Source organism: Octopus sinensis, linkage group LG10 (genome assembly GCF_006345805.1).
Source record: "Octopus sinensis linkage group LG10, ASM634580v1, whole genome shotgun sequence".
NCBI lineage: Eukaryota > Metazoa > Mollusca > Cephalopoda > Octopoda > Octopodidae > Octopus > Octopus sinensis.
The window spans coordinates 80,388,945-80,411,463 of record NC_043006.1 but is presented as its reverse complement, the minus strand read 5'-3'; the positions used below and the strand labels follow the sequence as shown (position 1 = coordinate 80,411,463).

Sequence of the window (22,519 nt, the reverse complement as noted above, 5' to 3'; positions counted from 1 at the left end):
ACATATAAACCCCCATTGGGACAGATATAGGTTTAGCAGCCAAAAACATATCCTTCCTATTATAGGTACAAGGCGTGAAATTTTGGGAAATTGGAAAGTCGATTACGTTGACACCCCCCAGTACTCAAGTGATATTTATTTAATTGTCTCTCGAAAGGATGAAAGACAAAGTCGACCTCAACGAAACTTAAACTCGGAAAGTACTTACAGACGAAATGCTTTTAATTAATTTGTGGGTCGTACCAACGATTCTGTTAGTATTCTACCGTAAAAGATATTCGTAATAGAATGCAGAACTGCAACGGTGGACAAATAGTTACACTGTCATTGAGTATTATCATATTGAAAGGATAAGTCTCGAACAATGTTTGATATCGTCCACTCGATAGATAAAGCAGAGTTCGCTAGAAAATAGATCACTAATGACCAAACAGAAAAAATTACTAGTCTTGACAGAGAAACATTTCCCCAATAGCTATAAATGTTAGACATTTTTCAATAGACATTCTGTGAAAGCTTTCTACAGCTGTTGTTATGAAAAAAGGAAACATAATAAAATGCTCACATATGACTTCAACTCTGACAGTCCAGATACTTGACCTCTTGACCAGAGGTGCAAGGCTAGTACAGTTGCCTTCGTCGCCGAGGTACCCATTTTTTTTTTTAGTCAAATAAGGAAATTAAAATAAAAATAATATTTCGGACTGCACCAAAGGGACTTCAAAAATAAATACGCTAACCACCAGTCTTCTGTCATACACGTAGACATTTTTGTGTAAATTATACACAAAGCGAGATAGCGGAACCCAAAGGACTGCAGTATACCACACTAGGTATAGACATTTTTAGATTTAAGATCAACATTAAGAATACTCTTCATTTAACTTGTTGAAGGGACATAATCTAGATGCCATGAACAGATTTATACCACTTCCCTTTAAAATATTTCTTCACGGTTTCTCCTCGTAATTTTCTCTGTTTTTTTTTTTTGTTTCTCTCTCACGTAATGACTGAGTACTCGTGTGCAGACAGACACCATCTATGCTTCCCCATCGTTTGAAATAGTAGCATATTTAGGATGTGACAACTGGAGAGAGAGAGAGAGGGAGAATGTGTATGCGTGTATGAGAGAGAGAAAGAGAGAGAGAAATGCACACAGCTGGCGTACATTTTCTATTGAACAGACTGGAGCAATTTAAAAGGAAATGCTTTACTGAAAGACAGACCGTGTCGTCCGGTCCAGAAATTGAACCCAATCTCTTATGATGGCAAGCCGAACACGTTAATCACCCTAACTAGACCGCGCACCTTTACATAATAAAGAAGAAATAGGTATATAAGAGTAATGAAAAGTTTTGTTTTTGTTCTTTCTTTTCCAGATCAAAATCGCGATGCGATTCTCAAATTACTTCAAACTTTTTTCCAGCGGAACCATATGTTTTAATCAGACATAAAATGAAACGAAGCAATGGTATGCGAACCGGGGTTTAGTACCTCATACTGTCAGCAATTTCTCTCTTTATCTCTTTATCTCTCCCTCTATTCCTCTCTCTCTCCCTTTCTCTCTCTTTCCCTCTTTCGGTTTAAAACAGATCTACTCTTAACATACGCACACCACACACACTCACACGCATACAGAAAGTATGCACACAAATTTAGAGGTGTGTTTCCCGCATAAAATCATGATTGGTTAACAGAATAGTAATTGCAATCAAAAGCAAACATAATTAAAATTCTTATACATCAGGAAGTTTGTATTAACTTGCTATCATCATAAATAAGCTGAACAATTACCGAAACCGAGTTAACACAAGAAGCCACTATTTTCTTCTAAAATTGCTAGAATTAGCAGTCAAATCTTGCTCAAATTATACGTTCCAAGCTTACAGTTGTACACAACGTAGTCCTAAACACAAGGTTTCTTAAAAGAAAAAAGAAAAATGATCATGGCTGCCATCCCTTTGATCTTATCTTTATTTGATCGGTGTTTATGTGTTGGTTAAACAATAGCAACACCTAAACTGTATTTCTAAAGTATCCGTTATTAAACCATATATTTGATGCAGTTGGTAAAATTCTTTTATATATTAGTCATAGATTCGAACGTGTCATGGGATTAATTAACCTGAAAATGCACTTTTCTCTCAAACCCTCTTTGTCTTCCAGCCAAAGTCACTTCAATAACTAATTGGTTCATGTTTCTACTGTGTTTACATGACGATTATCTAGATTACTGGACAACAATTGCCAAACAGTTTTAAAGCATGAACATGCGAATATTCGAATATTGGTTCGTCGTCAGAACCCTTGAGTATTACAAGTTTAACAAACTGCTCGTTCGATTATCAAATGTTTTTGAAACAGAGTGTTAGAACATACGATGATCAATTTAGATGAGTATTCATATTGAAAATATACAAATCTTACTTAAGTGAATTGAATAAATGCATTATAGCGTCCACTTTATTAAAAACGCAAATTATTGAATAGTAAACTTCGTAGCACAATAAAATAAATGTGAGCACGCATAGGGTAAATTTGATAGTCAATATTACTATTAATGTAATTGGTGTAAGTATATCATCGTTATTGTTTTATAAGAGGCATACGACTAACGGAATTGTTTTGAAACCAAAAGCATATAAAATAAATAAAATAGAGCAAAACCAAGATCAAATATGACCTACGTCTTCAGTGAACTCTAATGACGTTATAAGCTCCCATTGGCTAAATCTTTTTTTATATTTTACTTTATTTTATTTCATACATTACTATAAAATAAATAACTTTGGGAAAAAACTTTCAGAATCAGGAATTACAAACTCAACAGTCAGAAACTGTTTACGGTCCTGGAATATATACAATTGAAATCAGCAAGCAACATTCCAGACGTAGTTGGCGTAACAACTTCCTTCTCCCACTTTTAGGAGTGTCATGAAGGTTTGAAATATGTTCCTGTCACGTAAGTTGCCAAATCGTTTACTAATTTGTAATTGTCTCATTACAACTTGTATTTCTAATAATTTCTTTGAGGGCACAATTCAGAAACGAGGTTTTACGTTCTATTATATATACTATGTATAACATCATGTAGAGGAGACGTGGCAGACTGAGAATAAAGTTGTCGGAATAACTGGTTGTGATTTGTACATTCGACGCGTCACTTGCTGTGTTATTGCGTTTGGAGACAAGGTTTAAGTTAGTTTAATAGGTAAGCGTAAGAATATATATATATATATATATATATGTGTGTGTGTGTGTGTGTATGTATGCATACATATATGTATGTATATATATATATAATATATATATATATATATATATATATATATATATATATATATATATATATTGTAATATATATGTATATATATATGTATATATATATATGTATATGTATATATGTATACATATATATATGTATATATATATGTATATATATATTACATATATATACATATATATATACATATATATATACATATATATATATATACATATATAATATATATATATACATACATATATATATGCATACATACACACACACACACACACATATATATATATATATATATATATATATATATATACATACATATATATATGCATACATACACACACACACACACACATATATATATATATGTGTGTGTTATATATATAAAAATGTGTGTGTTATATGTATATATATATGTATATATATATATACGTATGTGCGTGCGGTGTATGCGTGTATGCATATATGTATATATATATATATATATATATATATATATATATATATATATATACATATATATGCGTGTATGTGTGCATACAAGTGCGTGTAGTATGTGTAGGCTGTATGTGTGTGTGTGCGCGCGTGCACATGCGTATGATTCCTAAGTGGTTACTTCGCTAAATTGACTGGCTTATTCAATTTGTTGTAGCTGTCGGGCTTTTGCTTCAGATACCATCTAAGTAGTTCGTGTACTTTTCATTCATTTCAGGTAGATAAATATAATTCTGTGTGGTGGGTTGTCAGAATTATAGAGTGTCGAAGGAGACATCTTGTGGTACCATTACAGGTTGTGTGCATTATAAGAGAAAGTCTGACCTCCTGCCACCGGCAAAAAGTGGTGATAGGACTTGATCCCCTTTACCCCTTTACACATTCCGTTCAGCAGATCACTCCCAGTGCTGGCGAACCAGTTGGGATAAAATTTAAAGGGACGTTAAAGTAACATACGATCAACGGATGGACGAATACACACACACACACACACATACATACATACATGCATACATACATACATGCATGCATGCATGCATACATACATACATACATACATGCATACATACATACATACATACATACATACATACATACATACATACATACATACATACATACACACACACATACATACATACATACATACATACATACATACATACATATTATTGTATCAGGGGAATGTCATTTTGTTTTAATGCCTTATTAATTAACACTCTTTCCACTTACTTATCTAATTAATTTTTCTAAAATTAGCATTGCTTCTTGCAAACTCTTCAATAGCCATTGACTCTGTCCGTTATCGGGGTTGCGTTCTATTTTGTTTGTTTGTTTGTGCGCATGTATGTGCGTCAATTGCAAGTGTATACACATATGTATGTATGTTTGTATGTATGTATTCTGCATATTCATGATTTCATGTGTTTGTGTGTTCATGTTTATATGCTTGAATGTGTGTGTGTATGATCATGTGTTTCAGTCTTCTTTTGTGTATGTATGTATGTATGTATGTATGTATGTAAGTATGCTTGTATTTATGTGTGCATGTGTGTGTGCTTTTTCTGGTCGTTTTAGTTATGTAACTATATATCGACTTATTTATCTGTTTACTTACATATACATTTACCTACATATATATGTGTGTGTGTGTGTGTGTGTGACAGAGAGAGAGAGAGAGAGAAAAGGTAAGTTCAAAAAGAACAATTCAAACTTTTGTGGGGATCTAAACAAAAAGGGAGAAAAAGTGATTTCTAATAAGCATTCATCATACAGTTCTATATTTAAGAAATGAGGAATTATGTACATTATTTATATTATTTACATTCGACGGATATTTGTCCTCATCTTGTTTGTTGTTAACACAACGTTTCCGCTGATATATCCCCCAGCCTTCTTCAGGTGTCTTGGGGAAATTTTGAACCCGGGTTTTCATTCCTAAGTTATTTTTCGATTTTATTATTATTATTATTATTATTATTATTATTATTATTATTATTATTATTATTATTATTATTATTATTATTCAGTAGTTTTATTTTTATAGCGTGCTTTCACTTCACTACCGAGCGCAGCTCTGTGTGCCTTAGGTATGTGCTGTGATTTGTTGTGATGCTCTGATGGTTATTGTATGAAAAGTGTTCTGCGTAGGATGTGTGCGGTGCCTAGTAGTGTAATTTTCTGTATGTTTTTATTATTATTATTATTATTATTATTATTATTATTATTATTATTATTATTATATTATCATTATTATTATTATTATTATTATTATTATTATTCTTATTATTATTATTATCATTATTATTATTATTATTATTATTGAGTGAGAGAGCAGTGCATGGCATCAAAGTGACACTGGGGTAAAATATACGAAGCCCAGTATGCCGATCATGACTACCCGTCTGATAAGGGTACAGCAGAATATTTGCTGTAGCCCATTTTTTATACCAAGAGAAAACAATGTACATGATAACACTTCCAATCAGTTAAGATCAGAAGCCATGAGAGCCACTGCCTGGTACTACATCAGGGCATTTATTATTATTGTTGTTGTTGTTGTTCGCTTTTAACCACTACGCCATATGCCCGTGCCTATATGGCGTAGTGGCTAAGAGCGCGGGCTGCTAACCCTAAGATTCCAAGTTTGATTCCAAGCAATGACCTGAACAATAATAATAATAATAATAATAATAATAATAATAATAATAATAATAATAATAATAATAATAATAATAATAATAAAAGTAATAATAATAATAATAATAGATGCAGTACCAGGCAGTGGCTCTCATGGCTTCTGATCTTAACTAATTGGAAGTGTTATCATGTACATTGTTTTGTCTTGGTATAAAAGATGGGCTACAGCAAATATTCTGCTCAATACCACAGATTTGCTTGTCAGTTGTTTGACCATAACCAGTTGAGCATGTCCCTTAGTGGCTGACGATATGTGCATCTCTGATCACGAGCAGAAGTAGTGGGGGAGCATCATAGCCATGTGTTGAGAGGGATTCTTTGGGGTTTGAATAGTTCACCTCTGGAAACATGGGTGGTTCTTTCAACATCCTTAAACAACCCTTATTCAGGGACCGTTTGAGCGAGATGGGCTACTCAGCCTGAAGAAAATTCTAACTGGGCCCCACCTGCAAGGTCATGTGCTGTTTATCTTGATATGAGATCACCATGTCGCGCACATATGGTTGTGATGCATGTGCCTGGTGTACCTTTATCAGACGGGTAGTCATGATGGGTATATTGGGCTTCGTATATTTTACCCCAGTGTCACTTTGATGGCCTGAACTGCTGTCTCACTCAATAACAATAATAATAATAATAATAACTTCGAAAAATACCTTAGGATTGAGTAGCCAGGTTGGTAATTTCCCCAAGACACCCGAAGAAGGCTGGAGGGTATATCAGCCGAAACGTTATCCGTCGAATGTAAATAATGTAAATAATGAAGAATTCATCATATTCATGAAAATTAGCCAAAACAATAATAATATGAAAGAAATATTTGAGGAGATTCGTTATAGGTATAAGAATATACCATAAACAAATATTTAAAAAATGGAGAAAAGATGTTGAAACAGAAATAGATTTATTATAAAACTGGATTCAATGCATACATACTATTTGAAAAACAAAGCAAAAATGTAAGAAAAATGTTTAATCATAGTGATTATAATGATAAGTGAAAATAAACAATTAAAATTAGGAATAAAATAAAAATAAAATTCAAAATTTAATTTATGCATTGTCATTCTCCTCAGTGAGGAATCTTTTGAAGGATATCAAAAAAGTTTAATAAGATGAAGTAAAATGAAATAAAAATAAGATAAAATAAAAATAAAATATGATACAATAAGAGAACACAGATGGGGCAATAAAGGAAATCTGATAATTTACGAACCAAGTTGTGAACGGGAAAAATAATTTCATCAACAATAATAATGGTGAGAGAGACGCAAAAAGAAGAAAAAATTAATAAATAAATTTTATTTTTATTTTTATTCTTAATTTTAATTTTTTAGTTTCAATTATAACTATAATCACTATGATTTATATTTTTCTTACATTTTTGCATTGTTTTTCGAAACGTATGTATATATATATATATAAGCCCTGGGGTCGATTTGCTCGACAAAAGCGGTGCTCCAGCATGGCCGCAGTGAAGTGACTCAAACAAGTAAAAGAATAAAAGATAAAAGAATATATACGTATCTATATATTTATATATATGTATGTATGTATATATGTATATATATATATTCCTATGTATAGAGACTTTTGAATCACCCTGTATATATTATGTGTATGTATGTATGTATGTATGTATGTATGTATGTATGTATGTATGTATGTATGTATGTATGTATGTATATATATATGTATATATAACTTTGATAGGCTTAGACCAATATAGGCCCAGAGTATGTCTAACGTAACAGCGCCATCTGAAATATTTTAGTCATATATGGGACACCATGGCCCACTCTAGCAAAGAGTTACTATTGCTGGAGGTATGTCCGGGTATGTCCCGGTTCGGGATTTTCTGAAGAAATTTGAATTTTATGGGATCCCTTTCCGTTTTGACGTATTTTGGCATGGTAATAAAGAGAGCTGGACTGATTGAGGTAAAGTAATTGTGACGTAATGTTGCTATGTATATCGAGTTGGATTTTTGTAGTGGGCGGATAGCACGGATGCCAAGTCTTAGATGGATTTTAAAATTGATGCCAACATCATTTGTCCATATATATATATACATATATATATAATATATATATATATATATATATATATATATTATATATATAAGTTACATATAAGAGAACAAAGTGTACATGCGCTGCTATATATATATACATACACACGTCCAGACCCGCATACGCACTTATACTCTCTCACACACACACACACACACCTATACATACCAATACGTACTAATACATACTAATACATACACCAACCCCATACATACGCACGTCCAGACCAATCTTACGCACTAATACTCTCTCATACACACACACCCTTATACATACTAATACATACACCAACCCTATACATACACACATCCAGACCCCTCCCACGCACTTTTAGCTGGTCCCTCAACCCATTTATCAACCCTATTATCTCCCCTTATTTCGCTCTCGCGTCTCATGTTTGATCTTTGACCTCTGGCCGAAATCAGATCGCCATGTTGATTCGTTAGCTACTGCACGCATTTTTTTTCTCTCCTTCTTTCTGTGTTTTTCTCTCTCTGTGTATCTTTCTGTTGAAGAGCGTAGGCTCGAAACGTTAAAGACTTGTTTTATTTATTTCCTGAGCGCCATACTAATACAATTGTTCGTTTGTTTTCCACTGCCTTCGTCTTTGTTTATTTTCATAAAGCTTCCCGTTATAATAATATATATATATATATATATATATATATATACAAAATGGAACAAGAACGCAAAACATCCGGACAACCGAAATTGCGAGGATAATCTGGTTCTTGACTGAAGATAAAAAACTTCGAATGAGACGTCCTTGGATGTTTTGTTGTCCCATTTTGTATCACCTAGTTGTCCGGATGTTTTGCGTTCTTGTCCCATTTTGTATACATATATATATATATATACATACATACATACTTATATATATATATATATATATATAATATTAAGTATGTTACAGAAAGTATGGGATATTTACAGAGTGCTCGTAGAGGACCAATGCGAAAAAATACAAAGTAGAGGAAATTGAAAACGAAGACATCCTAGCCAGTCAGATTCCCGAACGCATAAATGAAGACGTTCGATCAATGTAAGTGAATCATATATATTTATACACATCAGCATAAATCATGCATGTACGGGCGTAACGATTCTCCAAGGGTATATGCTTTTATATTTCTTCTATATTTTTTATGTATGTTTGGTTTTATTCTTTATGCCCTTGAAGAATCTTCATGCCTGTACATGCATGTTTTATGTTGATATGTATAAATATATATAAGTCAATTACATTGATTGAATATCTTCATTTATGCGTTCGAGAATCTGTTTGACTACGTAGGATTTGAGTTTTCAATTTCCCCCTTTACATATATATAATATATATATATATTATATATAATCTATATATATATATATATATATATATATATACAGAGAGATACACGTCTATGTAACAGCCTACTATCAAATCTACATGTGTATGTATAAACTGTGGGTATTGGGTTATCACTACCTCCTACGTATATCTCCGATTATTGGGGATGTTTCATTTATGAAGACGTACTCCTGTATTTGTCTAAGTGTACTCCTGTATTTGTCTAAGTGTTGGGTCCTTCGGTTGCTTGGATAAAATGCGGCTGTCAAGTCGACCCCGTGTGCTTCCATGTTGGTCTTTGGCATGTTGGTAGAGTACTGAGGACTGCTTTTGTCGTCATATTGTGTCAATATGACGACAAATTGTATCCAAAAACATAGCCGTAAATTTTTTACAGGTATGTTTTTGGATAAATATTAATTAGCTCTATTTACGAAATCACAAGCACTATCATTTCTCTGAAGTTATTGGCGAGTCTTGTTATACTTAAGTACTAGTTTTATTATTATTTATACACCCTGGTACCCCTAGGAAAACGATTAACCCACCAATTATTTTTGTAGATTATTTGCTAGTTTACTATTTTTGCCCATCGACTCAAGCTTTATACTGCAGAATGGTATGATTCGAATTTATTGGGCCTTCTTTCTGAATCTCGAGGACCTGTTCTTTCCTCTTCCCTCTTCTTTTAGTATTCGTATTCGCTCTGATGAAGCTGCATGTAGTAGATCGGATTTGCTATAAAGATGACGAATATTATTTTCATAATTTTCCTTGGAGGCACCGACTGACATTGGTACTGAAACGGCTATAAGCAATGTAAAAGTTTTGTATTAAAAAATGATTAACCGATGTTGGTCAATTTGTTTGCTTCTTGCTTAAAAGCTTTCAACATTTTCTGCATATTTTAAATTTGATTCATGATAAAAGCTTGTTTATTCTGGTATTTCCTGTACCATATGAACATAGTGTGCTTACATACCCATGCCCAGGGCTAATGTAGGTAATTGATACCGGGAATAAGAACGCATATTCTAATCCGTTAGACGGACGGTTACTCCAGCTGCTAACTCAACTTACCTCATATATATACCACATATATATGTGTGTGTGCGTGTGTGCGTGTGCATAACATATATGTATATATGTATATATATATATGCATGTGTGTGTATATATATATATATATATACTAGCTTAAAAGCCACCCTATCGGGTGGCTGTTACGCTAGCGTCTGTGGAGGGCTCTTCATTAGACCTTGAGCACTACAAAGACACTTCATGCATTGAGTACATATTAAATTTTATTAAACTTGAATATTTCTCAAGCAATGAACAATTTTCATCAAAACAATGATATAATTTGTCGACTTGGAACTTATTGCGAGGCTGCATGATAAACAACAGTACCATCTCCATCGCCATCAGATCTACCATATACACCATTCAGACGTCTGACGCCACCATCATCAATACCTTTGACTTCGCCGCCTTCCCTTCCACCATCCTCACCTCTGTCTTTCAAATCGCTTACTCTCACCGTAATTCCTCACTGCCTCGACTACCACCAACACCACCATAATTACCGCTGCATCCGTCTCTAACACAACTACAGCTCATACTATTACTATCATCCCATTACCATTAGTTCAGCATTCTGATTCAGTGTTCAGTCCCTATTTCTATCACATACCCATGCATTCTCTCTCTTATTATTACTCCCACTGGCATCACCAACACTGCTACTTTTAATAAAACATCATCAACTCTCTCTAAGCTTCCTTGTCTCTATCTCTCTCTCTCTTTTTCTTTCTCTCTCTCTTTCTCTGTCTGTCTTAGCCATCACCCTCATCTTCTTTATGCCTCTATTATTACTCTCACTCCAGCACGAATATTACTAGTAGTATCATTGAATAGTGAGAGACGGGTGTCAAAGTGTGACACACAGACACACAGAAATTAGTTTTCGCATTTATCATATTATATATATATATATATATATATATATATATATATATATATATATATATCAAATGAAATACAATGAAAAACAGGACACAAAGGATGTCGCGGTACATATGTTTCGAGCTTTATAGAATAACTTATTCTTACATCAATGCATAATCGACATAACAGATAGTTCAAAAGCCCTCTTCAGCCCCATGCAATTGCTAAACCAAAAACTTGTACCACGTTATGAAAGGTTTGAGATAAAACAGTTGGTATTGTTTATAATGGTAGGTAAACCGAGTATCACTGGGAAAGTATGATTGTAAATCTTCATAATCAAGTAGGCGTACATGGTATTATTAGACTCCAAAAAATCGTCCATACCGTTTTCTCACTCAATATAGAGTGAATACTGGGTAGATTCCGGTTGGGATTATTCTTCTTGTAAGGGAAGGAATTGGATGTTGAGAGAAAGAGAAAAAGGGGAAAAGAGGGGAGGGGGAGGAAACGTTAATGAAGTTGGGATCACAAAAAATATATATATAACTATAAAGGATAATAAAATATAAAATATAATAAAATTAAAGATGTAAAAATGTAAATATATAAAGATATAAAGAACGTCAGGTATAGGGTCATAAATTCTAGAAATGTATTGTGAAAGTGTAAAAGGTACAAAAAATAAAGAGTAAAAAATAAAAATAACAAAAATAAAGATAAATTGAGATAAAGATGAAAAGATACAAAAGTAAACAAAGCGGTCGTAAAGGCAAAAGGATTAAGATAGAGAGATAATGGGTTAAAATTCTGAAGCTGTGGAGAGCGTCGTAAATTACTTTTGATTATCGGGGGCACGGAAGAGGAGTGAAATATGATATAGTTGAGGCGAGTGGTCAGTTTATAGCAGTCCCACGTTACATGCTTTAAGCCTATCTTGTGTGTCTACATACTTACCCACTCTCACATATATAAACCTGTCTCCTGCAACTAGGGATATGTCCGGTTGTTGGTATCATTACACACCCTATGTCATCCTCAATCAACATATATATATATATATATATATATATATATATATATATATAAATATATATATATATATATATACATATATATACATATATATATACGTACATATACACACACACACACATATATACACGTACACACACATGCATATACACATACATACATATACCTACATATACATATATATACATGCACACATATATATACATATACTTACATATATACACATATACACATTTTCAAACACATACATATGCTCCCACCTATATACACATACATATACAAAAGTACACATATGCATACGCGACGTATCCATACATACAAGTATACGCACACATACATGCACACATATGTACATATCTACATATCTACATGCCTATACATTCTCGAATCTATATATATATATATATATACTTATGCATAGGTAGATAGATAGATAGATAGATAGATAGATAGATAGATAGATAGATAGATAGATAGATAGATAGATAGATAGATAGATAGATAGATAGATATATAGATAGATAGATAGATAGACAACTACATACACACTTATATGCATACATACAATCATACATACGTACCCACCAATCACTGGAACTGTAAAAATCGGTCAGACTTTCCAGAAGATTTAGGTATATATGCATGAAAATACATACATAAAACAAAACATTCACATTCTGATGTTGTTGAAACTCCAATGAAAGAGACTTGGATCTAGGTTAGAAAGCAGGTCTTTCTGTATTGGCAAGAAATTCTGAAAAAAAACTGAACACTGATACATACATACATGCATACATAAATACATACATACATATCGCACAGTAATATTTGGCCTAAACGGACAGAACTCTGAGGCCGGAAATTATCCTCGTTTCACTGGCACTTGCGGGTAGACGATTCCTCCTGTACTGCCTGCAATCAGTTGCAGCGAGTTCGAGTTCATTTAGTGCAAACAGGGCGACATAAAGAAAAGGGCGTAGAAAAGAATGCATGCAGAAATGGGGACGAAGAAAAATAGAAATGAGCGTGTGTTAATTGTCGTCTCTTTGTCACAATCTCATGTCGTTCTCCTTCCTTCCTCTTTTAGGCTTTGTCATGCACCCATACATAGTTGCTCACTACATATATAGCAGGCCGACATCTGGAAGTCGTTGTCACACCCATCTTGTAAAAGTTTAATATAAACATGTATTCCGCAAAAATTTATCGAGCAATTCTTTAGTTGAATATTGAATTGTTTTTATATATAACTTGCCATAAAAAATTAATATCAATGTGTGTGTGTGTGTGTGTGTGTGTGTGTGTGTGTGTGTGTGTGTGTGTGTGTGTGTGTGTGTGTGTGTGTGTGTGTGTGTGTATGCATATAATTCTTTTGAGAAAGAATAAGATTAATCAGAAATTCTCTCACAAAGTTATGGTTTGCACTTAGAAGTTCTCAAGATACATACGTACATACATCGTGTTTGTTTATAAAAATATTATTTATGTAGTATTCAGACAGTTTAAGTATATATTAACTAAATTTGACTGAAATTGATGGGTGAGCGTTTGGCCAAGCAGATTCGCAAGGAGCCATGACAGCTACGATTGGTGGATTCGATTCAGGATGAGGGTAGCTCATCATTTTTCGGTCATTTGTTTATATTTAAAAATTGTCGCTTCAAAATCGGAGATTAAATATCATTATGATATATATATATAGAACAATTCAAACTTTTTGAAGAGTCCAAAAAGAGAGAAAATAATCTCTAATAAAAATTCATCATATTCAGAAATATCCTGCTAAAGCAAACAATAAATATATGAAAATAACAATCGAAAAAGTTCGCTATTGGTGTAAAATACTATGACCATTTATAAAAATGGAGAGATGATGTTCAAAAGAACGTTTCAAAAGTCAATACAAATACGTAAGAAAATATCATAATAGTAATTATAATTAAAATTATGTATTGTCATTCTCGTGTGTGTGGATCAAAAGACATTTTAAGATCCAGAAAGGTCGGAACTTATCTGCAGTTCTTGGTGTTCCAAGTCGGCTATTCAATGTATGTGGATGTCTTTTCAGAACATTGTCTGGTTTAAAAAGACCACAACAGATGCCATGATGGTTCGAAGATATAGGTACAGGAGGTGATTAAACTCTGCATAAGGAGTAGACAACCACCATATATGTATATGTATATGTATGTATATATATATATATATATGTATGTATATATATATGTATATATATATGTATGTATTATATATATGTATATGTATGTATATATATATATATGTATATATATATATATGTATATATATACATGTATATATATATATATATTCGTTTACTTATTTCAGTCATCTGATTGCGACAAGCCTTGAAAGGTTTGCAAATCAATACCTAGACTTACGTTTTAAAGCCTTGTACTTACTCTATCGGCTTCTTCGCCGAACCGCTAAGTTAATAGGAGGTAAGCACACCGACACCGGTTGTAGAGCGATGGTGGGAGACAAACAGGGATACAAAGACAAACACAAACTCATACATATATATATGTATGTATATATGTATGTATATATGTATGTATATATGTGAGTGTTTGTGTGTGTGTATATGTGTGTGTATGCGTGTGTGTGTGTATATCAAAAGAGTTTGATTCAAATTCGTTGGTTCTCTTAAGGTTGAAGCGTGATTCTTGTCGTCAAATTGTTATTTTTTATCCAAGCATATAACTACTATTAAGTTGGTTGAGTACCCTCCTTTCATTTGTCCACTCACTCGTATATAAAAACCCGAAACCATGTGGTTGGTAAGCAAGCTTATTACGACGCATCCACGCCTGCAAATATATTTATTTACAAGGGGAAGGTCGAAATTTTGGATTTTGACTACATTTAATATGAATTTGTACCAATTTTCGTAACCTGTTCTAACTTCGGAAGCTTTTGTCACTAAATTGATAGCATGCTCAACTCCTTGGCTATGATAGGGAAGAGGTATTGCTGTTAATGGGCCTGAATGAGTTTTAAGAAGATCAACATTTGTAAAGTTCCGTAAAACTGGAGGGGATGTTATAACTTAATTTTCCCAGTTAATCAAATCAACTTAATCCTGTGCTTCAAAATTAATTTTGCTTGGCATTTTGAAATGTCTTAATTCTTCACAAAGCATTCGGAGAAAAGTTCTCCGAAGCACTCGAATTCACTTTACTACCAAGATATGTAAATGACTTCACATAATTTAGGTTTTTCCCATGTATAGGAATGTCAGAGAAATTGTGAAACGGTGTTATGATCAAATTCTAACGTTAGTGTCATGATACGATCAGAAATACCTTTGGGTAGAAAAAGAAGGAATCTGGCTATTTCTGTCTTGATGGCAAACCAACACCAGACCAGCGAAGTTCGTCCTCACTTCTTCCACGCGTAGAAAATTACGCACTAACCTGCTCTGGGTGTCAAGAGCAATACATTGGCCAAACAAAAAACAGTCTACGTAAAAGAATGGCTCTGCTCAGATCCCAGATCAAAACTCTCCAAAACAGAAAAATAGCATTCAGCCGACACATCGACATTTGCGCCAATAACAAAAATCCAAGCTTCAGAAATTTTCCACTCTACCAATTCAGAGACGATAGAACCTATAGCCAACAAATTAGTAAAGAGACTCTCTTTATTACAAAATGCAGACCCCTTTTGAACGCGTCTACAACCAGTCCCTTTTATCATTATAGCTGAACCATCCGACAGAAGAGAAAAAGAAGTGAAGTGACATGTTTATTAGTAGAAATATTTGAATGGCTTCCTTACTTTTTCTGCATATATTACCCAGTGTCTACATCATGTTTTATGATAATGTATGAATCACTTAGATATTTATATCTAAGTGATTCAAGTAGCGCTGAATGTTCTTTTCCATAACCCATTTTGAAGTTGTTGGCAATTCATTAGCATGGTAACAGGTAGAGTTGGTTTTCATATAGGCTGTAGCATTATTGTTAACAAGATGACAATGGAATGCGTAGTTAGGAGTTTTGCATATAAATTTTCTATCGTCTGAACAAACAGAGTCGTTTCCGTAATTATTATCATAGAAGCGTTAAAATTCGAAAAAAAAAATGTCACCTAATAAAATATATATTCTACTTTATACATCGCGCAATTTCCTCTCCGACTATAAATACAAACGTTCACCAATCCAACCTCCTTTCATCCACCACCAGCCGCCACAGATTCTCACCAAGTCTGACCTACCACAAACCGCCTTTTCTTCTACTATACCAATTTGTTATCCTTTTACTTTAACCTCAAATGTACTACCCTATTTCGCCTTTTGACTTTTCTGCCACTTGCCGCTTATTCCCAAATTCACTTTTGCTTTAAAAGTAGCCGCGACAACCGTGTCTTATTGTTTAGTAACTCTTTCTCCACCATACCTGTCTCAAACCAATCCTGACCTATAATTTCTCGTTACAGCTACGCACTGAAACCATCAACCCCACTGTTATTATCAAGAATCATTCCATTTTACATCACTATTTCTTTTAGCTACACCTCTACAAGCCTCGTCTATTGCTTTTTTACGTTTCGAACAGTTTTGTCGATGTCTATCCGACTGCTTCTCGGAGCACATACGAGATATCCAGCTCAACAATGAGCCACCCACTCTCTGTCAATTTCGATCGCGTTTTGCTCCAATTTCGATCGATTTTTGCTCATCGAATCACCACCGAACACTCGCCACCACAGAAAGAGAAAAGGAGTTTCTCTTCCCTTCAAACTTCTGCCTCTTCACATTGTCTCAATTTGCACATACTTTATCTGTAACATACTTTCCATATCAACTTACACATATATATCATAGTCACCTACAGACAAGCACCACACATGCAAAACTAACACACAGACATTCCACGTCCACAAGCACAAATGCTAATCTCGCATACACACACACACACACATGAATATATATGTATATATATGTATGTGTATATATATATATATATATATATATATATATATATATATACATACAAGAACACACACTCACACACATGTATATGTATATATCTATCAATCTATCTAACTATATATATATATATTTATATATATATAGCAATATATCTAACCATATATATATATATATATATATATACAAGAACACGCATGCACACACCACACACACAAATACCGTTAAAATACCAGTCAACACCAACTCAAAAAGGCAACGCATAAAAAAATTCACTCACAAAATACCAACAACACACACAAATAATTCAGGAAACAAGTTGAGAAAGAAAAAAAAAAGCAATAAGAACCGAAACATATTCGGCAGAGTAACTAAGCTACAAAAACGACAGAGATCAACTATCAACTATTAAAGAAAACAAATCACTTTTAAACATGCTAACTGCAGTAACAGGAATTCACAGAACCGTACCATAAAGCAGCAAACTGCATTAGTAATACTGAGCACAGTATACCCCTTGTATTGAAGGGGCATAATACAAATACTTTTACAAGGCAAAACACCCCGCTAGGTTTAGATAATTTTATTTAATACAGCTTCGTCTTAGAGTGTCTTACCCATCAATGACCATAAATGAAGGATTACAGACGTTTTGTTGCAATAATATTATAAAGATTCACCAAATAAAATATTCACCAAACAAAAATACCACACATGGATACAAGATAGAACATCAGACTCATCATATATATACATTATTTACATTACTTACATTATTTTTATTATTTCCATTTGACGGATATTTGTCCTCGTCTTTGTTGTTAACACAACGTTTCGGTTGATATACCCTACATCCTTCATCAGGTGTTTTGGGGGTATATCAGCTGGAGGGTATATCAGCCGAAACGTTGTGTTAACAACAAACAAGATGAAGACAAATATCCGTCAAATGTAAATAAGGCAAAACATGTACATAATTCCTCATCTCTTAAATATAGATATATATATATATATATATATATATATATATATATATATATATATATATATATATATATATATATATATATATATATATAATATATATATATATGTTATATTAAATTAGAGATAAAACCACTATTAGGCAAATCATACAATGAAAAACTTAACCCAATACATAATATTATTTAATTTATATTATTTAAATATATAACAAAATTATTTTAAAAAATATAATTAATATAACACTACGATCGTTTCATGGCTGTTACTTTCTTTAAATTTTCGAGTTACAGTCATTCATCAGGTGGTTTAAATATTTAACTTGGCGAGGTTTAGTCATTGATTAAACCTCGCCAAGTTAAATATTTAAACCACCTGATGAATGACTGTAACTCGAAAATTTAAAGAAATTAACAGCCATGAAACGATCGTAGTGTTATATTAATTATATTTTTTAAATAATTTTGTTATATATTTAAATAATATAAATTAAATATATTATGTATTGGCTTAAGTTTTTCATTGTATGATTTGCCTAATAGTGGTTTTATCTCTAATTTAATATAATATAATATTTTACTATAAAATTGGATTCAATCCTAAATCTGATTTTTCCCTGTAAGTTTGGATTTATTCCCTAATATTTATTATAAATTTATATATATATATATATATATATATATATATAGATGCTGCAAGTTTGACGATTATAAGTGAGTGCAGGTGGTATATTTGTAGCCGCTTTTCTCCTTTGCCTTGCAACCCTAAGTCTGCTAATACCAGTTGCAACGAAGTTTCTTATACCATTTTGACACAACGATCTCCATTTTGTTCGCTCCGAGGCTGTTCGCACAAAAGTGACAAAAGTGTTGTGAGCTATCATCACTGCTGAGAGATTACTCTTCAGCGTGTTCCTATGTCTGACCCATAGTCGACCAACATTCCGTTATTAGGCTAGCTATACATGAGGACTTTGGGTATTTTTTGTTACTCATTCTGATGACATGGCCAGCCCAGCACAATTGCGACTGCATAAGGAAGCTCTCGATTCCACCAATCTTAAACTTGCTGAACAGGTCGGCATTTGAAACTCTGTCATTTAGTGGGAGAGTGAGGTCGCGTCAATACAGTCATCGATATGACGATTGTATAGGTCGGGAGTGGGACCAGGGAATTGTGAGAATATTTGGGCCTCAACGTAACCAGCGAACAGGTTCGCTTAGTTGGGGACCATTCTCGTTCCCATGGCCACTCCTGAGAACGGTTGGTAAAAATCCACCGTGAACGAGACGCAGTTAATGGAGAGAACAAGTTTGGCTAGACAAAGAATTGTGAAGGTGCCAGGTTGGGGGTCAGGTCGAAGGTCTAGAAAGTATTTTAGTGCAAGAAGTCCTTCGTTGTCTGAGATCGCTGAATATAAACATTTGATATCAAGAATGAACAGAAATTTAGAGGGGCCAGAAGGTAAGGAGAAAGAATTAAAGAGACGAAGAGCATGGTTTATGTTGTGGATGTGGGAGGGAAGTGGGGGAAGCCACTAGGGGCCAAGAACACGGTCGAGGTATAAAAATTCAACAAACAATTAAAGATGGAGAAGAAATATTAAAAGTTTTATAAAAATTTTAATCCATGCATAAAGTAAAAAGGATGAAATTGTACTCAACCTTTCTCATATATATATATATATATATATATATATATATATATATATATATATATATATATGTACCTGTACGTATACCTATATCAAATTTATATTTACGCATATTTATATTTGTATTAAACATGTTTATATATTGAGTTGTGCTTTTTAATGCTAATGCCAATACAGTTGTTATTATGTATGGTATTAGAATATCAATAGCCAACCGAACTAAATGCATCTAAATGCCATTTCAAATTTAGTATTTGTCATTAATGCTCTGAGCTCTTTATCAATGTTATATAATGTTATATAAGCATTTAAAATCTTAATTTGTAGAGTAAGAGATAGACACATGATAATCCCATGTCATTTTAATCTTATGGTCTCTATTTTGCATATACGTTACTTATGGAATTCGCTAATTTCCAATTACCAATTATATGACTTTTTTCTAACTTACTTTTCTAATATTACCTTTGCAAATGTCATATTAGAAGCAAAAAGCAATATATTTGAGAATGATTCTGTTTGAAGTTGTTTTGGGTTAGGATATTGTATTATCAATATTAATATACTGGTTATGTTCTGCATCATGGTATTTGTTAAATATTATCTTAATATATATTTTCTTTATTTTCAGATATGCAACAGTTGATTGCTTCAAAGGAAAAACTGTCTACCTATTTAAGAAACAATATTTTATTATCGAAAATATAAAAACACTAACTCAAGGACAAAGTTCTCACACCGGAATTCAAAATGTTCCAGTACTCCAAGAATCTGCTACTCATCTTTATGATAGCTTTTGGCGACGAAGTCATTCAACAGTCAAGTTGTTTTACAAAAAATCCTAAATGTAATCAAGCAATGTGTAGCAATTGTTCGTGTGATAAATATTGTTACCTGTATAATGAATGTTGCTTAGATTGGGTAAATCAAACTAATATAAATCAAAGAACATTGTCAACAGATTACAGTTGCAGGAAAATTGATGCTAATAACAGTTATTTCGTATTTGACCGCTGCCCAAGCGACTATTCATTTACAGATCACGTTACTGGCTGTGAAACACCAGAGAGAATGACCGATTATACAACATACCTGCTTTGGGAAAACAAACTAAAAGACTTTACAGGAATTTGTTCTGTGCTCTGTGTAATGGAGAGGAATACATATTATGGACAGTTCACTACAAATGTAATCAGATGATGGATATAGATTTGTCACTCTTCCCTGACAAGATACAGAATCACTGCCAAACATTGTTTGAAGCGCCATCAAACTATAAAGATTACAAATATAACTGTATTCATTACGTTGCAAAATGTCCTCCAGACGTTACCAATGCATCCTTAGTTTCTTCGTGTATGTTTGGACCAATGGCTATTGTGAAATCAAATGGAACTAAATTTAGGAATACTCACTGCGCCATCTGCAACGGTTTTCATATTAATGATATTTTCTGTAATGTAACTATCGATGAAAGATCACCATATTTAACCCCGCAATACCCTCTAACAATAATATTTAACTATAATGATAATTATTTTGAAGTTTCAAATATGTTCCAACGTAAACTTTATTCGAAACAATTACCCTCTTGTTCACAAGGATATTTTTACGATGAACAAAAGAAACGATGTCGGCATTTTCACTATAATTCTAGATTAGATTGTACAGCTAAAAGACTGGAAAAATCTGAATATTACATCACTAGTGATGGAGATCTTTATCTAAATGCTTCCAACATTCTACTCAACCAATCAGCATTCATTCATGATCCACAAGGTATAAGTATTTGTGTAAATAACAGAACACATGGGATGGGAAAATATTATACTTTTGCAAGCTATATCACGTTAGTAGGACTAGTGACATCTATTCCTGCTTTATTCATTACTATCATAGTTTATCTTTGTATACCTGATCTCCTTACATTACCAGGTAAACTTCTCATTAGCCTTTTATTATCATTGTTTACAGCAGAACTCCTGCTTCTTATCTCACCACAAGTTACATCGAGTTCCTTGTGTACAACAATAGCTGTTCTCATGCATTATTTTTTCCTGGCGGCTTTCTTCTGGATGAATGTCATGTCATTTGATGCCTGGTACACTTTTTCAGGATTTACACCGCTTCGAAGTACAGAAAAAGACACAAAGAGACTTGTCTACTATTCTTTATATGCTTGGATATGTCCACTTATAATTGTGACAATCTCACTCGTATTTCAATATGCACCCGGGAACCATGCACTCTCCCAGAATATGGAAAAGGATTTTTTTGTTGGATTACAAATATAAAATCTCGATTGTGGCTCTTTGCAGTGCCGCTAATAATAATTTTGTTCCTTAATATATTGTCTTTCATACTCACTGCCAGAGGTCTCTATTTAGCAAGTAAAAACTCATCTAAATATCTGGAAGTAAAGAATAGGACGAAATTTAAGGTTTATTTTAAGCTAAGCCTTGTAATGGGCTTAACATGGATATTTAGCTTCTTTCCAAAATTGAATGAAATCGGTGTACTTTTTCTCATAGCCTGTATTTTAAATTCCTTCATTGGCTTAATAATT

General features: G+C 33.1%; 1 protein-coding gene across 1 annotated transcript; it reads left to right on the top strand.

Annotated features, from left to right (window-relative positions):
- Positions 1 to 2,820: 2,820 nt before the first annotated feature.
- LOC115216540 lies at positions 2,821 to 22,378 on the top strand. Its single transcript, XM_029785994.2, has 2 exons — positions 2,821 to 2,962; positions 20,585 to 22,378. Exon 2 carries the CDS (start codon positions 21,150 to 21,152, stop codon positions 22,245 to 22,247), a length of 1,098 nt encoding a protein of 365 aa, XP_029641854.1. The 5' UTR covers positions 2,821 to 2,962; positions 20,585 to 21,149; the 3' UTR covers positions 22,248 to 22,378.
- Positions 22,379 to 22,519: the final 141 nt, after the last annotated feature.

What these genes read in the sequence shown, in the direction of transcription:
- LOC115216540 (XM_029785994.2), top strand. Translation starts at nt 21,150, where the DNA reads ATGATGGATATAGATTTGTCACTCTTCCCTGACAAGATACAGAATCAC.